Raw genomic sequence first — 26,949 nt, 5'->3', positions numbered from 1 at the left:
CCCAGGAATTACAGTAATGTGGACTCAGAATAATGATATCCCAGGGCATCACATGAGCCTGGCTGGTGCTGCAGCAACTTCCCTTTCCCTGCTGCTGTTTGCATTCCCAGGGAATCCCATCCAATTCCAGCGTGGTACCAATGGCAGTGCGCAGGCTTTACATCCACACCCTGTGTTTGGGGTACCTGACTTCCCCCTGCTCAGATCATCCCTGCCTGTGCTCTCTGCAGCTGGGAAACAAAGGTAGAAAGGCACCCAGGCAAACCCAGAAAAAGCCATCAAAGGAAAAAGTGTGGATAAATACACTGGAAAATTTGGTGGTCAGGTATTTCAGCTGCTGCAGCTCAGTGGGTGACAACCACAACCTGAATTTATTTCAGATGAGTCTCAATCTCCCTTTTGCCAACAGGAAAGGGGTAATCAATAACGTTGACTTTTTTATCCTTCTTCCTCTTTTCTTAGCATTATACAACCACTCATAACCTTATTTATTTAGGAAATAAGGCCTTTCAGGGACTTTGATCAGCCTGGCTGAAGTTTCTTCAAAGATTAACTGACTTCTTTAGAAGTAAATCAGTTTCCTCTGAAGCAGGTATTTGCTTACCACGTAACTGGGTGTCGAGAGCTGTGCAGTTATAAAGTTTGCTGGGCTCAGCTGTAGATTTCCTTAACACACACTGCTGACATCACTGAGTCTCCTCTCAGACTCTTTTTCTTTTTTTTTTTTTCCCTCTCTTTCTCCCTCCCTCCCTCTCCTCCCTCCCTCTCTCCAGTTTCTTTATTCAGGTAATTCCAACTCAGGCTTATTTCAACTTGTTTTTGACTGACAGCGAGGGAAGGGAGACTCTCTGAGGGGTTTGGTTTGTGTTGGTTTTTTTTCTGGTTTTTTTTTTAAATGCACACATGCTTTATTGAAAAGCCACCCAACCTTCTATAAAAAAGACTGTTTGACTTGTCATGACGATAACATCTAGTAAGGAATCTGAACATTGCTCTTTTACAGGTAAGAGGTATTTGTCAAAAATCCATACATGCTTAGCAGGGCTTTGGGAGCTGTGTGGAACTGGAAGCTAAGGAGTAGGTGCTTTTCCTATTTTTTTCTGTATTTTGGTAGTTTAAGGATTTAGAAACTGTGTGTAAAAGAAAAAAATTGTTTATAAAATTGTGCCTTTTCCTGGGTTTTGACATAGAGGCATTTTAGCAGTGAAGCAAAAGCTGTCACTGTTTGGTCTTTCCACTGATGTGAAGCACTGAATGTGGGGTTTGTAATGCATGGGGCTGAGATTTTTATATGTTGGGGAAGGGGACAGATGCTGAACCTGTCTTTGTCACTGTTTGCCTGCCAGGGATTTTTTCCTGTAGAAATCCAGAGTGCTGTTTGGAGTGTTGGAATCATACCTTTCAGCCAGCGCTTGCTCTTTTTTTCAATGCAGAAATCAGTTTTCACTGGCATAGTGGGAAAACTTGCCTGGAACTTTATCCTGTCCCTGTTACCTTTGTGTATAAGAGAATGGCAGTTTTCTGTGGTAGGTGTAAAAGAATGTAAACATGTCTGAGTTGGAGAACTTTAGGCATTTTCTTCCAACTTTTGCCTGTGTCTTCACATAACTTGTTTACGACAGGTCTGGCTTTTCCTCATAATCACAATCTAAGCCTGTGGTGCAAATTCCCCTCTGCTTTTCCACTGCCTCCCTTTTTATTTTCACACCGGGATCATGCTGCAGTGAGAGTTACAGATGCAATCTCTTTTTCTCCATGAGGTGCTGGTTTTGAAGAGGAACAAAGCTGGCTTTCCTTTGAGAACCAGGAGTATCCACAGCACTTTTTAACTAACCTTCTTCCCTCTCACATTGTATTTGGAGGCATTTCCAGGCCCTTTCTGATCACAGTGCTTGTGTATTTATCTACCAAGTCTGTGCTTTCTTGTGATTTTTTTTTAAGTTGAGGGGGAAAGAAGATTTGCTGCTAAAGAAATGTCTTCTTTATTTCCCAGTTATAAAATGTCACTGTGCTCTCTGCACTCCCTAATAACCAGCTAAACAGGAGGGAGGAAGCAAGCCTGGAGTGTAACACGGTGCTGGTTGTACAGTACAAACTGGCATCACTTTTATAAAGCAGAGTTGTAGACCAGACCAAAAACTTCCCCAGGAATTTCATCCCAGTAAATGAGGCATGGCCTAGAGACAAAAACAGCAGCAGATGACTTGGGCTTCAGTCTTCCAACGTACATACAATAATTCAGTCTGTTACTTTTTATAGAATTTCAAATGAAAACAAATAGTTCTTTTTTACCCTGGCTCCTCATGCAATGAAGCAAACAAGCCATTAGCCCACAGCCCTGATTGCAGCTGAATTTTTTATTGATTTATCCAGATTTCATTTAATCAGTCTGGAATATTGCTCCTGCCTCCTGTCCTGTTTCCCTCTCCTCAGACACACAGTCCACAGAGACGGGCTGTGTTCTTTGGGAACAGGTGGAGGCCAAAGCTGGGAAGGACCAAGAAAAACAGAAATGTTACTGTTTTACATGCTGAGCCTCAGAGCATTTTGAAATAAATTTTGATTCACTTTTCTTCAAGGAAAAACAAAGCAGGTTTTGGGGTGATGCCTTTTTGGTTTGTTTGCTTGATGGAGGGAAAATACCGTAGAGGCAACTTATACATGTATGAAAATTATAAAAATGATTGTTATTGTATGAAACAGTTAAAATCAACCTTGTCAATTTACTAGGAAGGAATTTATTAAATGCTAAATATCTGAAAGCTGAGCTGTCCTTAACCCCTTGGGATGAGAGAAGTCATGAGTTACTTAAGTGAGTTATTACAGGCTTGAGCATCATTTCAGCCTTCAGAGTGTCTGGATGTGTTTGTTAATATGGCAAAGGGCTTGGTGTTAATATGGCAAAGGGCTTGGTGTTAATATGGCAAAGAGTTTGGTGTTAATATGGCAAAGGGTTTGGTGTTAATACGGCAAAGGGCTTGGAGTTAATATGGCAAAGGTTTTGGTGTTAATATGGCAAAGGGCTTGGAGTTAATGTGGTAAAGAGTTTGGTGTTAATATGGCAAAGGGCTTGGCGTTAATATCGTAAAGAGTTTGGTGTTAAAATGGCAAAGGGCTTGGAGTTAATATGGCAAAGGGTTTGGTGTTAATATGGCAAAGGGCTTGGAGTTAATGTGGTAAAGAGTTTGGTGTTAAAATGGCAAAGGGCTTGGCGTTAATATGGCAAAGAGTTTGGTGTTAAAATGGCAAAGGGCTTGGCGTTAATATGGTAAAGAGTTTGGTGTTAAAATGGCAAAGGGCTTGGAGTTAATATGGCAAAGAGTTTGGCAAAAATCATGTGCATGTTCCTGGAGTAAACAGGGAAAAACAGCTCCAAGGACTGGCTGTGCATGAATTGAAACTCCTGCTCACTCTCTGCCTGGCTGTGCTGAGTGGGGTGAAATGCACGTGGAGAGCAGCCAAAAGCAGTGGATCCATCACTAACCAGAGCATCTCTGCCTCCTCCTAAGAGTAGGAAATTGTCCTGTATGACCAGTGTAGGAGATTGTCTTTGTATGGCCAGCACAGCCTGAGCTTCACAGCAAGGCAGAGGTCGTGGTCAGGCAGAAAGGGAACAAGCAGTAACAGGAGTGCCTTCAGGTATTGTCATCCTTCACTGGAAAATTATTGCTTGGACATGAAGAGGGGAGGCACATTTTTGGGATAACAGCTCTGCAGTTATTTACACCCAGTGGGAAGAAAGGTGTTTGGCAAATTTCATTTTCCAGCAGAGCCTTTTGCAAACCTTCTGCTGCCTCTGGTGAAAGTGAGGTGCTGGGACAAGGTTGGCCCCATTTAAATCCACATTTGGCTCCTTTCTGGTTTGTTTGTCTCTTGGAGATCCTCAGCTGGATTTGTCTATGCTTAGAGAGCCACTTTCTCTTTGCAACCCAAAAGTCATAAAGTAAAATAAATTTTGACAATAGTACAACCTGATCAGATTAATTTAATCTCCATTGTTTTAACAGAGGCGTTTCACTGTTGGTTCAATCTGGTTTCACATCATGTACTTTTCCTAATCTAAAATTAGCACTTTCGCATTGAGGATATATGATAAAAATGGTTATCTGTTTAATATATTACTATAATCTGTAGGGAAGGAATATATATGTAACAGTGCACCTACTTAGATGGCTTAAAATGTGTATTCTTAGCATACACTGACAAAGAGAAAAGGGTAAAATATATCATGATCAAAATTTCCCCTTTTCCTCACTAGAATTACACAGCCTAACAAAAACATATAATAATATAGATACAAAAAAAAGAAAATACCCAGAATAAATAGGATAAAATAGATGTTTACAATATTTTGACCAGTAAATAATTTTTCCTGGTTAAATGATTGTAATTTCATTTTTAATTTTCCAAGGAAAATGGCAACCAGACAAACGTTTTTGTGATTTTCTGACCTTGTCTATGAAATTTCCCCAAAGTTTCCCCTTGTTTTCTGCTCAGCAGTGATCCACTCCAAGCTGCCCACCCTTCCTTCTGGAAACTTCCATGCCAGCCTTTCCTGAACCCCTCCAGCCTCTCACCCAAGGCTTCATTTTCAGAGTAAGACCAAAGGTGTATCAGCATCTGGGAGGAGGTGTTGGAGTTGCAATTCTGATTCATTTTCTTATGCAAATGGCAAAACTTTCTCACAGAAATAGGATAAAAAAAGAAAACCGTTCAAGCCTACATTTTATTTTAGCCCCATATTGAGTTTGGTTGACTGGCACAATTGGTGGCACATGGCAGTTAATCTCTGGACTGTTCCCATCTTACTGTTTTTAGATTAAAACTCCCTTTTCCCTAAGATTAGGCAGAAAATTAATTGTTATAAGGGACTCCGTTGGAGTGCATGGTCCTAGAAGTATTTTCCTGCTCTGTTCTGTGTTTGCAGTCTAAAAAAATCCTGAAAAATTACCCAAAGAAACTCCAAACCATCAAAAAAACCTCAACCAACCAACCAACCAAAAAGCTCTGGAACTTAAATTAAAATTTGATAAAATTTAACTATATTTTTTGAACAAAAATATATAAAAATTAGCATTGACTTACTTTCTTGTCAGAATAAAATGTCCAAATTTGTGACTTGATCATGACCCAAAATAATATTTATTGGTGATAAATCTCCCTGCCCTTTGTAAGGTCTCAGACTGAAAATATAGAACTTATTTTAAGAAAATTTCTTTGGTTTTTTGAGCAGAAATCCAAAAAAAGACACATTTCAGTGGGGCAACCCCAGTGATTTATCCTCCTACTGCACCTTGGTGTGGGGCTCTGCCTTTGCAGATGTATTTTTGGTTGATAAACAGTGAAATTGCATGTGGGGACACCTTGCCTTTAAATGTTCCAGTGCTTGTTTAGAGCTTATAAATAATGATTATAGCATCAAGGAAAAGCTTTTATCTGTGATTGCTTTACAGTCCCAAGAAATACAAAGAAATACAAGAAGTTTGTTAACCACCAAGATGTCATATAAAGACTGAAAATATCTCATAAATAAATAATAACCTTTCTGTTCTCACGAGAAACTTTGATTTAAGCCTTTTTCTACATAAACTGAAATATTCAGAGTGAAATATACAAAAAAAGCTGGGAGAACGACCAGATCCTCATTCCCCAGCCTCAGAATGAAACAGTGGTCAAGAATTTGCTGAGTTCTTAAAACTCCAGGTGCTATTAACAGAAATTGCTCCTGATCTTCAGCTTTGCTCAGCTTAAGGCAGTACACACCACCAAATAATTCTGGTTTAGCTTTTTGCTCTTTATCAACTGATCACTGGCTCCCATCTTGCTGAATAGATGGCAGGCGATCCGTGGTGAAAAGCAGAGGAGGATTTGCACCACTCCATGAAAAGGGGAACCTTTGAAACAAGCAGCAGTGACGGAGGTGTAGGATGCAGGTTGTTCATATTTTGGAATTGCACAGATAAAAACATTGGGGGTGCTGGTGCCAATGGCTGGACACGAGCCCAAGGGTGCCCAGGTGGCCAAGGAGGCCACTGGCCCCTGGGCTGGGTCAGGAATTGTGTGTCCAGCAGGAGCAGGGCAGGGATTGTCCCTCTGTGCTGGGCACTGAGAGGCCCCTCGAGGGCTGTGCCCAGTTCTGGCTCCTGCAGGAGAGCCCTGGAGGGGCTGGAGCGTGTCCAGGGCAGGGAAGGGAGCTGGAAGGGGCTGGAGCCCCAGGAGCGGCTGAGGGAGCTGGGAAAGGGGCTCAGGCTGGAGCAAAGGAGGCTCAGGGGGGACCTTGTGGCTCTGCACAAGTCCCTGACAGGAGGGGGCAGCCGGGGGGGTCGGGCTCTGCTGCCGTGCCCCAAGAATGAGAGGAAAAGGCCTTAAACTGCTCCAAGGGAGGTTCAGGTTGGAGACCAGAAAAGAAAATTTCCCTGCCAGAGTGGTGAGGCCTTGGGATGAGCTGCCCAGGGAGTGCTGGAGTCACTGTCTCTGGGAGTGCTCAGGAGGAGTCTGGATGTGGCCCTTGGGGACAGGGTTTGGGATGATGCTGGCGCTGCTGGGGTGGGGCTGGATGAGCTTGAAGATCTCTTCCCACCCCTGATGATTCTGTGATTCTGTGATCATGGATGAGGGAGCCTCTTAAACCTTCAAGCTTGATGAATCCATATTTTGGTGAGGGACGTGGTGGCAGTTTCCATGTTGACATGGTACCATGGTTTGACACTGGCCCAGCGCCAGGCACCCATGAGAGCCGCTCGCTCACCCTCCCCTGTCACAGCTGGGCAGAGGAGGGAAAAGGAAAAAAAATTAACAAACACTTCATGAGCGAGATAAAGACCGGGAGAAACACATCAAGGGCAAAACAGGCTCAACTTAAGCTGCAAAGTGAATTTATTACTAACAGAATCAGAGGAAGATAATGAGAAATAAAAGAAGCCCTTAGAACATCTTCCACCCCCAAGCCCCTCCCTCCTTCCCACTGACAGTGCAGGGGAAAGGCCGTGGGGCTTTGCTCAGTTTGTCACCCAAGGTTTTGTTCCGCTGCTCAGGGAGAGGAGCCCTTCCCCTGATGAACCCTGGGGTCCCCCCACGGGAGACAGCTCTTTGTGAACTTCTGCAGCGTGGCTCCACCCTCACGAGCAGCAGTCCTGCCAAAACTGCTGCGGCGTGGGTCACTCCTCCACAGGGTGCAGTCTGCAAGGCCAGGCTGCTCCAGCCTGGGAGGCAGGGCCGCTCTCTGCACCGGGTCTCCCACTGGAGCACAGCCTCCTGCAGGCATCCACCTGCTCCGGTGTGGGCACCACCCCCGGGGTTGTGGATGAATCTCTGAATCCCCCATGGATCCCCACAGGCTGCAGGGGCAAAGCTGCTTCCACATGGCCTTCACCACGGCCTGCAGAGGAATCTCGGCTCCAGCAGCTGGAGCACCTCCTGCCCCCTTCTCCACTGACCCTGGTGTTGTCCGTGTTGTTTCCCTCACATGTTCTCACGCTTCCCCTCTTCTCTGGCCAGGGGAAAACTGTGCGTACCACTTTGTTTTGATTTCCTTCTTAAATCTCTCATCACAGAGGCCTTACCAACCTCTCTCATTGGCCCAGCTTTGGCCAGAAGCGTGTCCATCTTCAGAGCCATCAGGGATTGGCTCTGCTGGACATGGTAGAAGCTTCCAGCAGCTTCTCACAGCAGCCACCTCTGTGGCCCCCACACTACCCAAAACCAGGCCATACCAAACCAATACACATGGACAACCAAGCTGTCCTGTGGCAGGGAATGTCATAGGCCAGAGCCTTTAAAACAGAGCAGTCATATCCTACAGCTTATTTTAGATTCCTGGATAGGTTGTTTTTATATAAGAAACATGTTCATAAACTTCAGTGCCTAATCTGCATTTTTTACAACAACTAAACTGTGTGTGATGGAAAGGGCACATCATGGTGTGTAACCTTACCTGGGATCCCACACAGCACAGCATTTCCCATGGGATTTCACCCGAAAGGCTTCAGCAGTACAAGTCACCCTGACCTGTATTTATTTGGATAATCTGACTTAAAATGCACACCTGTGCCAGGTAATTAACATGTATAATTCTCATCTTTCCAGGACAAGAGGGGTACCTTCACATACACTGGAACAGTTGATTTTCACGGAATAAACAAACTTGGCAGCTTTCAAAAGCTCCGGCCTTGCTATAGAGGTGCAAGGAAAAGACAATTTCAGCTTTCTAAAAGTTCAGGATCTGGTCTCAGGTCATCAGGCACTGCAGGGAGATGGGCACATCCATCCCTCAAAGTATCCCAGGTTTCCATCCTGGAAAAATGCATGCTTCCAAGAAAACCAATCACTCGTTATCTGTGCTGATGCTGAACATAGCCTACAGTCAGAACAAATTATTTCTCACAGCACAGCAGGTCCTCAACACACTTTGCAGTCAGGTGAACAAAAAGGAAAACGTTGAACATGCTCTAAATTATTTCAGATCTAACAGTGAGTGACACACAGGAGGAACTTTGTAGGTGAACACAACGATGGGGAGAAGTTTGTTGTGATGTATCTCAAAACAGGTGGATTTTCAGGACATGGGGAAGAGGGGAATTTCATTTATGTCACATGGGAAGCTATTGTGGAATTGGAGAAGAGAAATCTAAACTAGGAACAGAGCAAAAAACCCCCAGGGATTGATTTGATGACAAAGAGGAATGAGATGCCAACAAAGAGCAGAAGAAAGCAGAGCTATGGGGACCAGGGCAGCAGCTGTGGAAAGGTTAGACTGTGACCTTTAGGGGTATAAAGAAGTGAAAGAAGTGTTTGAATTAAGGAAGGAAAAATTAAAATGGTCAAAAGAGCAGAAAAGAAATAAGATTTTTATCCCAGAAGTTTTGAGTGGGACAGATGAGAATGACTTAGCAGGAGGAGCACTGGGACATGTTAATTAATAAACTGAAACTCTGGACTGAAAGAAAAGTTGGATTTTGGAGATGCTGTGGCACCAAGCTGCCTGCACCAGAAGTCTGAGCCGTGCAGCAAGTGGAACAGGGCAAGAACTTTTCAGGAAGAGTTTTTCCTTTGGGAAAGGCTGGATTTGACAGGGTGTCACCAGGACAGCGCATGGAGGAGTTTTCTGCTTTGCCTCTAAGCTGCCACCTGGCTGGTGGAGTGACAGTCCCTGGACTTTCAGCAGTGCCATTATCTTAACCCCATCTGAAATCTGCTGCAATTTGAGATATTCACAGCCCTGCTCAGCTGCTTTTTGTCACTACTTATCTTCAGGACTTACCTGCAAAATATGACTTCTCTTCAAACAGCTCTAAAATAGAATATAAACAGCACGAAAATAACACATAAAGGTTTACCAGTTACACATTTCCCATCAAGTGTGTTTTCCAATGAAAATGGAGGGTTTATTAAATATTACAGGAAAAGTACAGAGGGTTAGAGATCAAAAAAGGTTGATTTTTCCACTGGAAGAATGATCTCTTGTGGGAGATGCAGCTGATTTCCTCATTCCCCAGTTATTCTTTGTGCCTAGACTGAATTTCCATTGATGCATCAAGCCTTATTACAAGGCGACAGAAAATAATTGGGGAACGGTGGTATTTTTTGTTCTCATAAATCAGGCAGCTTGGAAAACATCAAAGTGCCTCCTGAAGTCCACGGCATCTGTAAAAAACTCACAAAAAAACAAGGTAGAGGAGCTGCTGAGCGTTGTAGGGTTTTAAAAATAAGTTTGCGGTGTCCTGAGCGCAGTCGGAAAAAATTCTCGGCAGAGCAGGAACAATGTTCTATTCAGCCTGATTACCCCAGTGATCAAAGCTGGACCTTCCCAACTGTAAAAGATTGCAGGAGCTTTGGAGATGACATGGGATCATAAAGGAGCAGCCATAAAGATAAGGGATGTGTAAATAAACCAGCAAAACAGGCTCCTTTGAGTGTAAGGAAACGCAGGGGCTTTGAAAAGCAGCGTGAGATTTTTGTCTTGTTTGGGCACACTATCACTGCTTTTATGGAGGTTCCTAAGGAACTGTGAGAAAAATGAGGAGGGAACTGTAGTTGTGTTGCCAGATCCCAACAACCAGGACAGGCTGTGTCCCTCCAAGTGTCACTTGTCACCAAACCAACCCATGTGGTCCTTACAGTTGGCTGAGACTTTTCAACCAGGTTTAGATGGGGAAAAAAAACCCCAAACTATTTTGAAAAGTAAAAAAATTGTATTTTGTCTTTGTGGAAGCGAGATGTCACAATCTGTCACTCCAAGGTGTGTTTTGTTCCTCACCTGACTTAAATAAGACACACACACATATCTGTGCAAACCTCAAAAAAAAAGGTTTAGTTTTTGGTTTGAACAAACAGCCAGAACAACCTTTTTTTCTTTTGATTTGGTTTTTTTTTATTTTATTTTGCCAGAAAAGTTGAAACTATTTTTGCTTTTGTTTTTTTTTTAATTTTGTTTTTCTATTTCTGGTTTGGCGAGAAAATCCAAAAACACTGATGTGCACCAGTACTTTCATGCTATTTCCTCCCTTTCCGAAGCCACAGTCTCTGCAGCAGACTGAGGGGTCTGTGTCATGGAAATTGGCAGGGATCAAACAATTTGGGAAAGCAACGAGGAAAACAAAGATTCTTTTCCCTCCGATTCCTTGGGAGTTTATCTGGAAGACACACAGAGCTGGGCTGTGTAACTTCCCAGTCAAGAAACTCAGGAAACAGCTTCTTCTTAAAAATATATCCATTTTTATTCCAATTTTTGCAGATCTGTGAGTGACAATAAGCTCCTGCACAATGTTAGCATGTTGCTGATGGAAAGGATAAATAATTAACCTGGCCTATTTTAATTTCCATCACCTAAGAGTGAAGGGGTACAAAGCAGCCCACGTCTTTAAAGCCATGGGCTAATTTCAGCTTGGCTTGGCAGGTGAACAGAGGCTTCAGAAATTATGTTCCAACAAGCTCCATGAAACCAGGGAGCTCTGGAAGCCAGAGAGGCTTTATTAATGCCTTCCCTGAGAAGAGGAAATCAAGGGGGACCAGCCTTAACCAGGCATCAGAGAATCCCCATGGAGGCCAGAGAAATGGAAAAGGCTTTGAACAGAGCTTGTGTGTTGTTACAGCCCTTGGCCCACCACCTTTCCCCAGGTTCAAATCCAGGTTGGATGGGGTTTGGAGCAACCTAGGATAGTGGAAGGTGTCCCTGCCTATGGTAGGGGTGGAATGGGATGGGGTTTAAGGTCCCTTCCAACCCAAACCATTCTGGGATTCCATGAATTTGCTGGTAGCCCTGTTAAAGGGAGCAGAGAATGACACAGCTGAAGCCATTTCCACCTGAAACCCCCCAAAGTTTCTCACCATTAATCTTTGATTTTCTGTCACCCCCCTACAAAAATACCAGAGCACTCAGGAGCATTAAGTACTTCATATGAACAGAATGGAATTTTACCAACAACCAGCTATTTTTGCTTCACACTTACTAATTTTTAAATCTCCTCAGCACTCCACAATTCCAGCTCGAAGTCCCAAGAAAGCACTGGGGCTCAGAACCCCATAAACCTCAGGAACAGAGCATTCCCATGGACAACATTGAGGTTCTTTCCTTTTTCTGCTCTGAAATCACAGGTATAACTAAATTCTTCCTTCTCCCCTACATGCTTCTCCCCCTAAAATGCGCAGGAGTGGAAAAAAGGGCATTTTTCCATTCATTGCAAGGAGAGTAGGGAAGCTTGGCACACGAGTGAGCTATGTACTGGAATTTGGGTGGGTCTAGGAAAAAGCACAGACTTCAGTGGAAAACATATATGGGTGTGTGTGTATGTGTGAGCAAAAGCCTTTTAAACCTTAAATTAACCACATCCATGGATTGGTCAGGAACAAGAAAAAGGAAAAAAAAAAAAAAGAGAAAGCTGCCCTGAAACAAAACTCTTGGGCAGTGCTGAGGATAAGCAACCCTACTCCAACAGGGAAGTGTCCCTGATATCTTTAATTCTTGCCTGACCACCTCAGAGAGGCAGGTGAAAGGCCCTGGTTTGTACATCAGTCCAGAATTTTAGAGGTTTAGAGGACCCCCAGGACCATTTCTGTCCTCTTGGGAGCTGGTGAGGGGCAGCAGCAGGACTGGGACAGGGATGGGGACAGGAATGGGGACAGCGTGTGTGAGCCCCAGGGTGACCCTAGCACACCTTTGGGAGGTGTTTTAGCAAAGGACTTTGCTCTCAGACCACAGCCCCATGGGGTGGTTCCTGGCCCTTGTGGATGTGTCCAAGACTGGACATTTGAGGAGATGATTTTGTTTCAAGATGTAGAGACTTTATTAAGGGCAATAATGGCCCAAAGGGGGACGTGTGTAAAAGATGATGCATCCCCACCTGACTTTAGATACAGCAAAATCTCCCACATCAATATTCTAGATTTGCAACTGCTTGTGCTTTATAGACCTGGGAAGCACAGAATCACAGAATCTTCTCAGTTGGAAGGGTCCCACAAGGACCATCAAACCCAACTTTTAAGGGAAAGACCCATACAGGGGCTGAATCCCCAACCTTGGTGTTTTTAGCACCAGGCTCCAACCAGCTGAGCTCACACACCATGGAATGATATTTTAAATAGTAGAAATAAACCTCTGACTTCTATGTAAGTGCACATAAATGCTTGCCTGTGAAATATCACATCCTGAATTTATTGGACACTCTTGAATTTTCTTTCCAGCATTTAAAAATTTTGAAGTTTTGTTTTGGTGAAGTAGCTTCCAAACATTTGTTTGAGAGGAAGCAAAGCTTGCTCTCCATTTATCAGACCTGGAAAATCAAGGGAAATGGGTGCTTCATGCAATTTGAAATCTTTGTAGTGCAGAGAAAACAGGGTAGGAATGAACATTTTTGAAGCTGCTGTGCCCCTCAAAGAGAAAATTGTCCACGCTTACTCTAATTCACAGTAAAGAAATTAATAATCAAAAAATAAGTCAGTTATATTTGCCCCTGCTGTGCCAGCAGCATCATCTGTGCTTTGCCTAAGAGAGAAAGGCATCCAATTTTAAAATAATTTAGGTTTGGGTGAGAGAAGTGGGTACTTTGTCTCACAGGCTGCATTTTGCCAGCATGAGAGAAGAGTCTCTTTTTGAAAACATTTTCCACAGTGTGAACTTGTTCACACAGGCAGGGCAATTCTTCATAACCAAATAACTTCCTGAGAAAATCAGCTTGCAACAAGACAAAACCATCCATCCTTCTTTCTTGGAAATGTGCTTTGTAGGATTGAAACCATCACCACTCCTAATTCACTGGTGTGTCCTGGCGTGCAGAGGTGACAAGAATTTGCATTATTTAGCAGGTTACTCTGTATTTATCATTGCTCTGCCTACATGAAGCAGCACAAATCAGCCACAACAAACAGGTAAAAGAGATCCAGGAACTCTTTTATAGGAAAAACTTTACTCCAGTAACAGCATCCACCTTCCTGCTGGGTCAAGGTGTGCTGTTTCCCCAGTTGGATTTTATTTTGTCCACATTAGGAATAGATGAAGAAAAGGCTAACAATACACAGACCTTTAAATAATTTTTTTTTTTGTCCCTTACCAGCTTCCTGGCCTTTTGCACCCCTACCATTACTTTCAATAATATCGAGGTTTTTAGACATTTAAAAGGCACATGAATTTTAATACTTTTTTGGTGGAAAACTCTTTTCAGAGCCTGATATTTCAGTGTTGAGATTTAGTGGCTGCACAGAGATGGAAAATTATGGGCAGGTTTATTTCTGCAGAGTATATGTACATAGTATTTGTGGGGTACTCATGGGGTATTAAAGCAACTCTTAATGAGCTCGTGGCATGGGCTAAAGGAGAGCCGTGATTTACTGGAAATGTGATTTATGGGGAGAAAGCAGAGCAAAAACTCTGCCCCAGCAGCAGCCTGACACCCTGCAGGGAGCCTCACCCCCAACCACACCTCCACCCAGCTCTGAGAGAGCCCTGGTGTGCAGTGACTAATTAAAAACAAACCCCAACTTGACTGGGACACGGTGCAATGAACTGGCACCACAAATTGTAATTAAAAAGAGCTGCTGAGCCCCTGGATATGTTCCTTCCTTGTAGGGTTGGGACACAGGTAGGAGGTGATGCTTGTGAGGTGCTGGAGCCTGGTGTCTGATGTTGGGTTTGGGGCGTCAGGGGATCTGTCATGAAAAAAATAAAGAGGGGCACAAAAACCTGTAAATTGTCTGCTCTAACTGGTCTGAAATGCCCCATTGCTACCTGATGTCTTTCCTGTCCCAGCTGAGAGTCAGGGAGAAGCAGCAGCCCTGAAGAAGGCAGCCTTGCAGCTGTTTTATCCAAATTTTTGAACGACCAGCAAAGCGCTAACTTTTCTCCCTGCCATGACTTGGCACGCTCCTCTTCATTTCCAACCACCTGCTGACAACTGAAATTAAAAATCCAAGGAAATGTCTGGGTTTGGGTTTGTTTGCTTGCTTGTTTTTAAACAAAACCAGATTTTTATTAGGCCAAGAAATGAATTTGGAGGAAAAAAGCAAACAAACAAGAAAAGAAAGCAGAACAGTTTTCTGTTCCACTAACCCCTCTTCAGCTCTGAAACAGATGCAGGAGATTTCAAACCAGCTGCAGACTGGCAAATCAGTTGCTCTGAGTTTGACTTTATTATAATTATTACTACTATTCAAAGTGATGAAGTGATTCAAAGTGATGGATGAGTACTGAGAAGGTTAAAAACAAGGTGCTGTCCTTTATCTGCTGTGAAAGAAGGTAAAGCAAGGACACAGCCAACCTGTGGTGAGCAGGGAATGACAGTCCCAGAAAGCTTATCATGGAATCATGGAAAGGTTTGGGTTGGAAGGGACCTTAAAACCATCTCATTCCAACCCCCTGCCGTGGCCAGGGACACCTTCCCCTAACCCACGCTGCTCCAAGCCCCAATGTCCAGCCTGGCCTTGGGCACTGCCAGGGATCCAGGGGCAGCCCCAGCTGCCCAGGGGCCTCCCCACCCTCCCAGGGAGCAATTCCTTCCCAGTATCTAAAGCTTCCCTCCTTTAGCTTAAAGCCATTCCCCCTTGTCCTGTCACACCCTGTCCTTGTGAAAGGCCCCTCTCCAGCCCCCTTCAGGCACTGGAAGGCTCCTATTGGGTTTCTCTCGCAGCAGTCCAGTCCAGTCCCTTTGTTCTCGTGCTGACCTGGGAGGAGATTCCCTTCCCTGTGAACTTTTTCCAACTTAACCTGATCAGTAAATGGCTTCAGACTCATTATTTTCTATCTTGTTGCCTAAAGCTGCCACCCTGTGACTCAAATACTGGAAGGAAACACAGACACCCCTCATTTGGGTACAGAAACATGAAACTCTTGGCACATGAGCTATGCAGGAGGATTATTGCCAGATTTATACCCAGCAGCATCCAAAGAGGCTGAAATCAAGGGAAAACATGCCTTTGGGGCAAACAACTCACCCACCTTGAGCCTCAGCCCTGAAATCAGACAAAAAAGGTAGCACCAACCTCTCTGGGTGCCTTTTCCCTGGGAGCTGTGCTCTGGAGAGGTGGCCTGTCCCCACTCTGGGATGGGGAAGGCAGCAGGAGCTGTGTGAAAACACTCTCCCAGCAGCCAGAGCAGCTGGCTGGTCAAGGGCCCGTTCCCAAAAAAGGAATTAAGTACTTAGGAAGGACTTAGGTAGGCCTGAGTTGAGTAAGTGAAAAACTATTTTGCAGAAAATCCCTGCCCAGCTTCTGTTTGGTGCTGGAATGTGTACAGGTGTCTTCATCCCCGACCCTCACCCTGCTGGGTGCCCAGGAGCTCTGCGTTCAGGCATGCCACAAAACACCACATGGATTAATTTATCTCATGTGTAAGCGGGAAGAGCCAAAAAATGAGGCATTCCTTGGCTTGTCTTCAATCTTCTCCCAATATTCTCCCCTGCCCTGCTCCTCCACCTCCCTCCTGCACTGCAAAGCTCCCCAAACTGTGTGGCTGCTGCCACTTGTGTTCCCAAATCTGATCCTTGGAGGTGAAGGTGAGACTCCTCCCTGAGTCTGAGGCTTTGTTCCCACATTGCTGACTGATAAGGAGCTGAGAGGATGGGGAAGGGAGACCTTGCACTAATTGAAGCTTTCCAAAGTTTGAAATCACTGAAAACAGAGTTGTTGCTGCCTATGGCAGGGGGTTGGAACGAGATGACCTTTAAGGTCCCTTGCAACCCAAACCTTTCTGTGGTTCCATGATTCTCTGATGTGATGGAGAGGTCAGGAATGGGTGATGTGAGCCTACAGGGAGATTTTTGCTGAACATAAAGCATTCTGCAGTGAGCTACACACTTTCCTGGTGGTGGGGTAAGCACTCTTGGTTTGGATCTTTTGATTCACAGAGAGTGGGAAGGGGAGAGGAACGGGGTACAGAGCAAAATGAGAGAAAGCAGGATAATGAGTGACACCCTTGTGGTAAGGAGAAATACCTCAGGGAGAAAGAATGACAAGATTTGGCTGTTGGAAGTCCCCATGTACATTCTGGAAGGGGAGAGTGGAGAAACAGTGGCAGTGACTGCAGAACAGGACAACAGTTGGCATTAAGCTCTCTGAAAGTTTAGCCCTGGCTTTATATTGGCTGCTAAGCTCGACTGGGGTAGGACATCACTCCTGTTTAGTCCCAGCTTAGCTCCTTCTCTGTGCTGAGCGGTTTAATGTTCCCACAGCAGCCCAAGATGTAACTGAAAGTGGAAGCGCAGGGTATGAGCTCCATAAGCAAAATGCAGAAATAAATGTCCCTTTCAGCCTTGCAGAACAGCTCTGGCACCCAACTTCCCAGAAACAGAGAGGGCAGGATCCCGGGAGTCTGTTCAGACTTGTCTGCATAGAAAGAGCCAGGGATGGTTTGCACAGCAAGAATGAGGAAAGGGTTTGTGGGTGGGAAGAGCATCATGGCATGGGCAGGTTTTAAATGCTTAACTGCGCTCTCCCAGTGTTTGAAAAGACTTTGGAGCAACAGTGTGCCAGCAAGGGAGGCATTCTAAAGTATGTTACGCTGCCATGCTGAAGAAAAGCCATTTGTAAAAAATAAAAGAAGCGGGACAGGTTTCTAGGGAACCTTTCTTTCTTTCCCAGCTGTGCATAAACCATAATGCTGAGCACAAAAAGGAGAGTTTCGTGAAGTGAGGAGTTTGTTTGCTTCTTCCTGGAAGAACACTTTGGTGTACTTGAAGCATGTGCACGGCCAAGTCCCCTGCTCATCCCCAGAGCCCAGGCCAGAGGCTGGAGGGCAGGATTTTGGAAGGGTGGGTGCTCACTTCCAGTGTGTTAGCTGCTCACACCCTTGCAGGACATGCTTTTTCTCCTCTTGGAGGCCTTGGGAATCACTGGGAGCTTGTCCACTAATTTTAACAAGCTTTGAGTCATCTTTTGCCTCCTCTCTGCCTTCTTGGTTGTTTTTCTATTTCTTTGCATCAGTGTAGCTCCGAAGGAGGCTCCTCTGTGTAAATCCATAGTTACTGCAAAGCCTTACACCCTGCCCTGGGAAACAACAACATTCCTGGGCAAATCTCCCTCAGAGACAACACACCTGAGACTTGCCCACCTTTAATTCATCTTCCATGCCCAGCAGTCAGCAGCCTAGGAGAGACAGATGGATTTGGGTTTTCACTTCCTTACCACTGCTCTGTGAATGGTTGTTGCCCTGGCTTTGCTGTGACTGATGTAAAACCCATCTCTGGCTTGACCACTGCACCCCTTAGCCCTCCCTGTCCTGCCCTGGGACGTGCCCCTGCTTTCACCTGCTCCTGGTGCCCAAAATGGAGAGAGTGACCATTCCCAGGGCTGCCCTGTGCTGATGGGTGGCTCCAAGGTGGCAGCTGAAGGCACAGCTTTGGGAGCTGATTTTGACTTGGGGTGTATTTACGGTTCTCTTGTCTCAGTCTTTCTGTGATAAAACCCCAAAATGTGTAAGTTTAGCTTTTCAAGCCTGCCTGTCACCACTCCCTGGTGGCTCCTAGCACTGAAGGGCTCTTTTTGCAGCCCAGGGTAGCAGTGTCCAGCCGTGTGGCTATGCCAGAGGCAAAGCACCCTTTTGCAGCTTCTCCTTCCCTCCCTCCCTCCTCTTCTGCTCCTTTTGAATTCCATAACTCAGCCCCCGAGGAGGATTTTGCTGGTTGACAGTTGTACAGCATAACCTGGTGCACAGCCCAGAGGGAGGAGGATGTTCATGCTACGCAGAGCACTGAGAATTCAGGAGGCACTTTTGTAACCTACTGAACCACATCAGACCTAGGAAAGATCTGAAGATTATGCAGCCCTCCTCAGTGTTTTCTTTCCTCACCCCTGCCTTTTCATTTTCCCGATGCCAAGCCTGCTAATGGTTTTTTGCCGCTTGAAAAAACAGCTCAAGCTCTGCCCCCGTATCGGAGTGGCAGCGAAGCATGTGTGAGGATTTGCTCCAGTGGCAAAGCCATATCTGATTGGGAAAAAAAGAAAACAGCTGAGGCCCTTCGAACAAGTCATGCTCCTGTACGCTTTTAATCACTTGTGTCTGCCAAGAGAGATCTTGCACAAGCAAAGCTGGCTCCATGCAAGAGGAACATTTTTGCGTGTATGCAAGCTGGCTTCGGCTCGCTGATAATGTGCTCCCTGGAAGCAGTGGTAATGTGCTGGTTAGATCCCTGGCTGCTGGAATTACCTTAATGTCAAGGTATTCATGCTTGGTGGTTTGGTATGTAGCTCTACGTTTTATTGGCTTTGTCTGCACTGAACTTCCATATGCTCTGAGGGGGAGTCTCCTTTGGTTGCTCCAAAGGGCTGGTGAGGAAAAGAGGTATTTCAGAGGACATTAGAATGCTCGACAAGCCTGAGACAATTTCATTTTCTTCCCTCTTGAAGTATGTTTCCTTCACTCTCCTTCAGCTCAATTTTATTTGCAGTGCCACTTTGATTTACAGCAATAAAAAGTAATTTATCAGTGTAAAATCAGTTAGGGAACAGACAGAAGAAGTTCTTTTAATTTAAAAATGTGTATTACTCTTATTACTTAAGCTTGTTTGCTCATAGTAACTTACTGTGGTAGATGTGCTTTGTGATTTAGAGTGAGCATAAAGCAAACAAACCAAAGAATTTTGGCTGAGGTGCTGGGTTGTCAGAGCAGAGAGTGTAAGGTGCCTCTATAAGATGGGAAATAGCAATGCAGGTGTTATGATGTATTTTTTACACATACAGACATCCATGAATCATTTATTTTGGGATATTATAGTGGTCACTTCACTCAGGAAGCACTGGGGAAGTGGGGGCAGGAGAGAATCCTCCTCTGAAGCCCTTATTTCTTTTTTCTACTGATGGTTTCGTCAGAGTTTCTTCCCCCAAGTGATTGCTGCTGGCTGCTGCCAGTGATAAGGGAGGGGAGCAGAGGCAGCATGACAGATCCTCTCTTCCTGTGGCAGTGTGGCAGAGGAGGGAAGTATTTCTGCAGGGAAAGGAAACCAAGAGGAATTTCTCTGGGGAGGAAGAGAGCACTAGAGGAATTCAGGATCACACAGGAAAGAGTGATGTGAGAGAGAAAAAAAAAGTAGGAAGCAAATCAACACAAAAAATACCCTGACACCAAAAAAAGCGCCAGAAATTGGCTGGGATCCATTTCAGGAAGTGGCTGTAAAGCTGAGTAACTTTGTCACAAATCAGGGGAGAACACAGAAGATGATGGGGGAGCTCTGAAAAAGCCTCTTTCACCTATGGCAGACTCCAAAGTTTCCTGCTCTGCCACATGTGGGGATCAAGCTTACACATGGGGACAGGGGAGATGGACAGTGAGAAACAGCCTTGGCTGTGAGCTGGACCAGTCTGGAGTGTGCCAGCCTTGTCCTGGGCTGCACCACAGCTTCACTTCTCGGCTTAAAATGTGAAATGGCAAATTTTGCAGCTGTGCCTCTCTCTGTTGGGGCAGCCCAGGGAAGACATTGTGCTTTGAAACTTCCTTCCTGCCTCCCATCTCTTGGGGGAAGCTCTTCTGCTGTGGCATTTTGGTGTCATATCTGTGGTGCCGTCCTTTAGCAGGTCTGGAAATGTGGGAGGCTGCTGTGTCAGGATTCTTTTCATTTGGGGCTCTTGGACAGGGAACAACCTATTCCAGGGCAGGCCAGAGACAGGGGCAGGAGCTCTTACCAGGCTCTTGTGAGAGTTGAACCTTTTCCTTCCCTGGGATGGTGGGCAGGCCCTGGCACAGGGTGCCCAGAGCAGCTGGGGCTGCCCCTGGATCCCTGGCAGTGTCCAAGGCCAGGCTGGACATTGGGGCTTGGAGCAGCCTGGCACAGTGGAAGGTGTCCCTGCCATGGCAGGAGTGGCACTGGATGGGCTTTGAGGTCCCTTCCAACCCAAACCATTCCATGATTCTATGACTGTTGTTATTCCCACTGCATCCCACACACACATACCGACCACTGGTGCAGGATCCAGTGTCTCCTGGGGATGGTGAGTGTGGAGAGCTGAGTGTCCACGTGCCTTGGGCCATCCCTGACCTTGGACAGGTAACTCTGACCTTCAGACACCCCGGGAGCCCTGTCCCTGCCCCTCCAGCCCAACCCCACCAGCTGGATCTCCAAGGAGGGAAGGTGGAGCCTTGGCTGTCCCCATCCCTGTGACCTCCAGGGGAGGAGGAGCTGTCAGCCCTGGGAATTGCTCCCAGGAGCAGGCATCCAGGTAGGCTGAGCAAGGGGGTGGGATGGGGATGTGCCTCCAACACCGGAGCAGAGATCCCAGCTATCTCCTGGCACAGCAACTGGTGTCAGGGAAACTTGTTCCGGTGCTGTGGAAGCACTGGCTAAGGGGAAGTGTGCTTGAGAGGGAGAAGTGTACTGATCTCAGGACAGACTTTTGGGCATGTTTTATATCCATGTCCTATCCAGGGAGAGGCTTGGTGTGTTCCCTAAGGAACATGCACTTGCCTGAAAGGTTTCCCATTAGAGGCTGCACATATTTACCTCCCCCTGACAGCAATGCTGGGGTTTGAGTTGGCCTGAAGAGCAGTTGCATGTACAGTCCTTCCCAGCCCTACCCCTCCCAGCCCCCACATTTCCTCCCGTTGTTCTTTTTCAGATCACTTGAAGGTTTTTTCCTGTTTATTATCCGGACATGCTGCGCTCTGTGTGTTGATTTGACTGTCACATAAGGAATCTCCTACTGCGATCATGGATGCACTCCTTTTTTCATAAATATATATATATCTGTGGCAATGGTTCTTAGCTATGGAAGAGAAATGCTGGTGATTAAACCAAAACTGGTACCAGCTACAGTTGTTAATGGGGGATAAGTTTAATCACCCTTTCCCAGAAAATCTGCAACAGTGTGATGAGTACAGTCACAAACAAAAATTCTCCTTAATTGACATAACAGGAAAGGTACTTCAGTGAGCAATTATGCTGATGTCCTGGGCTGGCACATGTGTGTGCCACAAATATATCTTGTACTTCCTGCAAAATTCTTTTAAGTAGCTATAAGGAAGACTTTTTTTTTTTTTTTCTTCTCATTTATTTTTTTCCAGCGGTTGGCGAAAACTAATCACTGACTTGGAGGCTCTTTTTGAGGAAAACAATGGGACAAAACAATGCCTTTTTGTGAGACCTGCCAAAGCACAAAGGATGCATGGGATGTTTTTTTTCTTTGTTGCTTTTGTCAGCAGGAAGTTTTGTTGTTGGGAACGACTATAACATGCACTGTCCTTGCTCTACGTAATCGCTGTCTGGTCCTGCGAGCCGGGTCCCGTCCGTGCCTCGTCCAGCTGGCACGGGCAGGGCTCTGCCTCACCCCGGGGGCTCTGCCCAGCCCTGGGTGCCCGCACTCTCCCTCTCCCTCCGGACTGATGCCCAGTAAACAAACCCAGGAGTCGGGTGCTCTAATGATTGCTGGGGTCGCGCAGGTCAGGGCCCACGTTTAGAATGCTGACTTTGTGAATTACTTCCTTTAAAAAATTTTTTTTTGTTTTTTTTTCCTTCAGACGGCTTAAAATGTGGGAGTGCTGTCCAGTGCAAACAGCTTCAGAGTGTTGCATCCAGGTGTAAATATTCCAAACCTTGCCTTTGATGTGCTCAGGTCTGCTTTGTTTCCCTCTAGGTTAGTTGTAGGTCCGTAACAAAGAGCCAGATCCGACTGAGTAAATCACTTGTGGAAGTTAATTGTTCCCAGTGAAAGCTGGTCTGGCTCATTCTGCCTCCGTCGCAGGAAGGGACAGAGGTGGTGAGCTGGATCTGCGTTCTGAACCCAGGCGACTTTAATTCTGATCAGATGTCTCTCTTCAGGGCATTAAAGAAAACCTGCTCACTAATCAAAAAGAGCCTCTTCTCTAGAGAAACGTAAGGAAAATATATATTTAATGCCTTTTACAGAAATAAAGTATTGATATAAAATTTCAGCTTTGACAAATTTCTTTTGCAGGCTATCATAAAAGAGACCTACTTCTCCATACTTGGCAGGCACCAGAATCAAAGAATGATTTTTTTTTTTTTCCTGGAAACAAAAAAAGAATATCAAATTATTTGTAATGTCAGATACTGTACAGTGGTAACTTTATATTCCAGCTGTTTTTATTCACTGCTGCTGTGTTTAGATTATGTTTGTGCTTCTCTCCATCAACATTTTCAAATGCTTCTCAGAGTCAGCGCTGGTCTCATTAAGTAACAGCCTTCTTTTCTTCTCTCCTCAGGACTGAAGCAGTGAGGATGGAACCCACGAAGATCAACATGTCCCGCGTGCCCCTGGTCAACGGTGGCATCGACACCGCCATGCTCAAGGCACACAAACCCCGCGTGATGTCCAAGAGCGGCCACAGCAACGTGAGGATTGACAAAGTCGATGGCATTTACCTGCTCTACCTGCAGGATCTGTGGACTACAGTCATAGACATGAAGTGGAGGTACAAACTCACCCTGTTTGCTGCTACTTTTGTCATGACCTGGTTCCTCTTTGGGGTGATCTACTACGCCATCGCTTTCCTTCACGGGGACTTGGAAATGAACAAGTTCTCCCCAAAGCGGGAGCCGTGCGTGAAGAACGTGGACTCCCTGACTGGGGCATTCCTCTTCTCCCTGGAGTCCCAGACAACCATTGGCTATGGATTTCGTTTCATCACAGAAGAGTGTCCCCACGCCATCTTCTTGCTTGTGGCCCAGCTGGTCATCACCACCCTGATTGAGATCTTCATCACAGGTACCTTCCTGGCCAAGATTGCGAGGCCGAAGAAAAGGGCAGAGACCATTAAATTCAGCCACTGCGCCGTCATCACCAAACACAACGGGGAGCTTTGCCTGGTGATCAGAGTGGCAAACATGAGGAAGAGCCTCCTGATACAGTGTCAGCTCTCTGGGAAGCTTCTTCAGACCTACGAAACCAAAGAAGGGGAGAGGATTCTGCTGAACCAAGCCAGTGTCAAATTCAATGTTGACTCCTCTTCGGAGAGTCCATTTCTCATTTTGCCTTTAACCTTCTACCACATTTTGGATGAAAGCAGCCCTCTGAGAGACCTCACACCTCAAAACCTCAAGGAGAAGGACTTTGAGCTTGTGGTGCTCCTGAACGCCACGGTGGAGTCCACCAGTGCTGTCTGCCAGAGCAGGACTTCCTACATCCCTGAGGAGATCCACTGGGGCTACGAGTTCGTGCCTGTGGTTTCCCTCTCTCCAAACGGAAAGTACGTGGCGGATTTCAGCCAGTTTGAGAAGATCAGGAGAAGCACAGATTCTACTTTTTACAGTGTGGACTCTGAAAAGCAAAAGCTGGAGGAGAAATACAGGCAGGAAGACCAAAGAGAGAGGGAACTGAGAACAATGTTGTTACAGCAAAGTAATGTTTGATTGGATGGACAAATTATTCTGAATAATCCTTTTTCTGCAAACTGAAAAAACCCACACTTTCTGTGCTGTATGTCTGCTGTGAAACCAGAAGTAAAGTCCTTTTCAGGATTATTTCCTTTTCAGTCCTATTTCAGCAAATAGCTTTGGTGTACAGTAAATCTACCCCTTTGGCCGAGTTGTTAATCAAGTATCTTGTAATCAGGCAGCATTTCTTTGTTCCTGATCATGACTTAGCAAAATTGGGTTTGTATTAAACCTCTGCCTTATGCCACCACTGAAAGCAGACACGCCACTTTCCGTTTGGAAAGTGAAACTGGACGCACTGTACTGATTCCCTCAAATATTTATTTGACGTGGTTTTACTGTGAACATGCAGGGACAGCACACAGCACTGCTAGAGGGAAACGTCCTCCTTTGAAATATGCATATTTAAAATCTATATTCTCGTACCAGGGATCGCCTGCCTGGGGATTCCTGGCACTGAAAGTAAGTTGATTGGAGAGACAGATGGTTGGATGTGGGAAGAACTTCAGGGAGGGGTTAAACTCCTTCTTAAATCTCGAAGGAGTGGGACAGAGCAGTGCTGGGTGGTGAGGAAGAGAACTCGCTCTCTGTCTCTGCTGCTCAGAGCTTGTTTTGTGATTGTTTTATGATCACTCACTTTTTTTAACCTTGCAAGTGCCTGATTTATATCTGATAGCAAAAAGGGGAGATGAGGGCAAGACACACAGGATCACAACAGTAATCAGCTAAGGTTCTAGCTGGCTTTGAGACACCTGTTTTTTATCCAATGTAAATAGTTTGTAACAGCAGCATAACAATACAATTCTACAGATTGCTTGCTTTGCTCCGGACCGTATTTAATTTTGGTTAAAAAGAAAGCTGTGTAATGTCTGTAGACAATATTTACTTTTTCTGGCAGCCATAAAGGACAAGCATTCCTTTCAACCATTTCAATTTTGGTCTACTAAAACCATTCCATTAATAAAGGAATTTAATTCGAGCAGTTCCTGATCTCTTTGTACCACGAGGAGAGGGTGCAGTACCCCAGATGTTGAAAGAGCTGAGTGCTTGGAGCATTTGCCTCTGGCACAAGCCCTGGGAATTCTGCAGGTCACTGCAGTGGCCAGATGACAGGGAGCAAACCAGGTAGCAGCAGTGTCCACGTAGCATCTCTGTTATAGAGGCTTTTTTAATGGGAATTTGAAATTATTTCTGACTCATATCACTTTGGCAGCTCTCTTGAGTTCTAGAGATTCTGCTCCTCTAAAGCTTTGGCAAGGAAAACCTGTTTTAAATGGGTCTGGCCTGAGAGCCACCAAGGCTGGCACTGATGAGAGGATGGGGGGGGGTTGGAACCAGATGATCTTTAAGGTCCTTTTCAACCCCAAGCATTCTGTGATTCTGTCACTTTTGGCATCATTGCACTTATTTGTTTTACCAGCACTGTGCTGAGCTTCCCGGCACTGTGTGGCCTGGTGGAATGCAGTGCTGCACTCTGCCATACAATATTCTATAAAGTTAATAAATCCAGCTTGCAGCCCAAGCGAGCTGAGCACAGAGGTGGCACCAGGAATGGATGTCAGGAAGAAAGGAGCACACACTGCAGGGGCCTGTGGGGTGTCTGTGAGTGGGGCAGGGTGGTGGTGGTGAGGAGGGGCATGAGAGGCTTAAAACTGCTGATTTATGTAAATTTTTAGCTCTCCTGTGGGGGAAATCAGACACAGAATCATGGAATCATGGAATGGTTTGGATTGGAAGTGATCACCTTGTCCCCTGCCATGGACAGGGACACCTTCCTCTATCCCAGGTTGCTCCAAGCCCCATCCAACCTGGCCTTGGATACTTCCAGGGATCCAGGGGCAGCCACAGCTGCTCTGGGCAGCCTGGGCAACATGCAAGTACTTATTTGAAAAGACAAACTTTACTTAATCCTCAGAGTTTCTCTACCAATTCCAGAGTGAACAAGTTCTCTCAAACCACTGTAGGCAGGGTCTGCCTGGAATTTGTGGAAAGAATTTCCAGGTGGTTTTATGCTGTGTGGTAACACAGGTTTTCATTTGCAATCCCATGTAGAGGATGTAAATGTTTCAATTATGGATTTATTTCAAATTTTACATCATTTTTCCTGATCCCTTGTTTCATCACACACATAAATTGCGTGTGCTCCAAGAATTTTACAGTCACTTCATAGATCTGAGGTTTGTGTCCTACAACTCAAAGATGCTTGGGGGTGCTGAGGTGAAAGTGCACAGCTGTCTTAACTCTTCATGTGCCAAGCCCTAATATCTGTGTTTTGATAATCAAACAAGCACTCCTATTATTTTTTTTATCCAGATAAGGACTCAGAACATTCCTAAAATAATTGTCATGGCTGTGTATTGACTACAAAACAGCTTCACCAACAGCAAGAGACCTGGCTCTTCTCTAGAAACATCTGATGATCACCTGATCCCTTTGTACACCAATCCCAAAGTTCAGTCACTGTGTTCTCTAGGCCATTCCAGTCATTAGATTGTCCTGGAAGAAAAAAACATCTTAAATCTTCTTAAAGCATCTTAAAGCAAAAGCTTTGAAAAGAAAGAAAAAAAAAAATCACAGAAATGTTTTTCTCTGACCTTTTGGTCCTACAAGGATAAGAGAGAAGAGAGAAGAGAAGAGAAGAGAAGAGAAGAGAAGAGAAGAGAAGAGAAGAGAAGAGAAGAGAAGAGAAGAGAAGAGAAGAGTTGTTTCTCTACAAAAAGAAAGAATAAAATTGTTTCTTTACAACTCCCTGACAGGAGGGTGCAGTGAGGGGGGGCTGGGCTCTTCTGATGTGTCCCAAGCAAAAGGATGAGAGGAAATGGCCTTAAACTGCTCCAGCAAATTGGATATTGAGAAAAATATCAGAAAAAGAGTGGTCAGACATTGGGATAATTTTCCCAGGGAGGTGGTGGAGTCACTGTCTCTGGAAATGTTCAGGAGGGGTCTGGATGTGGCTGCTGGGGACAGGGTTTGGGGTGATGCTGGTGCTGCGGGGTGATGCTGGGACTGGATGATTTAAAGGTCTCTTGCAATGTTGATAATTCTGTGAAAACACTGGATATCTTTTGAAAAACCAAGACAAATCTTCATTAGGCAGTGAGAGACTGCACAGAAGTGTTATATACATACATTAGGATAATATTTA

At 45.3% G+C, this 26,949-nt stretch overlaps 1 protein-coding gene across 6 annotated transcripts; it reads left to right on the top strand.

The window, feature by feature from the left end:
* The first annotated feature begins 810 nt into the window (after positions 1 to 810).
* KCNJ15 (potassium inwardly rectifying channel subfamily J member 15) lies at positions 811 to 26,485 on the top strand. Of its 6 annotated transcripts, none has more exons than XR_002048107.3 (3): positions 18,167 to 18,661; positions 22,634 to 24,266; positions 26,118 to 26,485. XR_002048107.3 is itself a non-coding variant. In XM_010411234.4 (3 exons), the coding sequence occupies exon 3, from the start codon at positions 22,650 to 22,652 to the stop codon at positions 23,778 to 23,780; it is 1,131 nt and encodes a 376-aa protein (XP_010409536.2). In that variant the 5' UTR covers positions 21,874 to 22,044; positions 22,230 to 22,283; positions 22,634 to 22,649; the 3' UTR covers positions 23,781 to 24,786. The 6 variants fall into 6 exon arrangements, 5 of the variants coding, with proteins under 5 accessions (XP_019148471.1, XP_019148467.1, XP_019148472.1 ...); XM_010411234.4 differs by lacking the exons at positions 18,167 to 18,661; positions 26,118 to 26,485 and adding exons at positions 21,874 to 22,044; positions 22,230 to 22,283 and having other exon boundaries at positions 22,634 to 24,786; XM_019292926.3 differs by lacking the exons at positions 18,167 to 18,661; positions 26,118 to 26,485 and adding an exon at positions 811 to 1,003 and having other exon boundaries at positions 22,634 to 24,786.
* The last annotated feature ends 464 nt before the right edge of the window (positions 26,486 to 26,949 follow it).

This window comes from Corvus cornix, chromosome 1 (assembly GCF_000738735.6).
Source record: "Corvus cornix cornix isolate S_Up_H32 chromosome 1, ASM73873v5, whole genome shotgun sequence".
In the NCBI taxonomy this organism is placed as follows: domain Eukaryota; kingdom Metazoa; phylum Chordata; class Aves; order Passeriformes; family Corvidae; genus Corvus; species Corvus cornix.
The sequence above is the reverse complement of the archived record's forward strand: the minus strand, read 5'-3'. Positions and strand labels throughout refer to the sequence as shown.

Excerpts from the sequence above, each read along its gene's own strand:
- KCNJ15 (XM_019292922.3), top strand. The coding sequence starts at position 18,519 with ATGCAAGAGGAACATTTTTGCGTGTATGCAAGCTGGCTTCGGCTCGCT. Across the intron at positions 18,641-22,633 it reads GGAATTACCTTAATGTCAAG|GACTGAAGCAGTGAGGATGG; the intron begins GTATTCATGCTT and ends TTCTCTCCTCAG.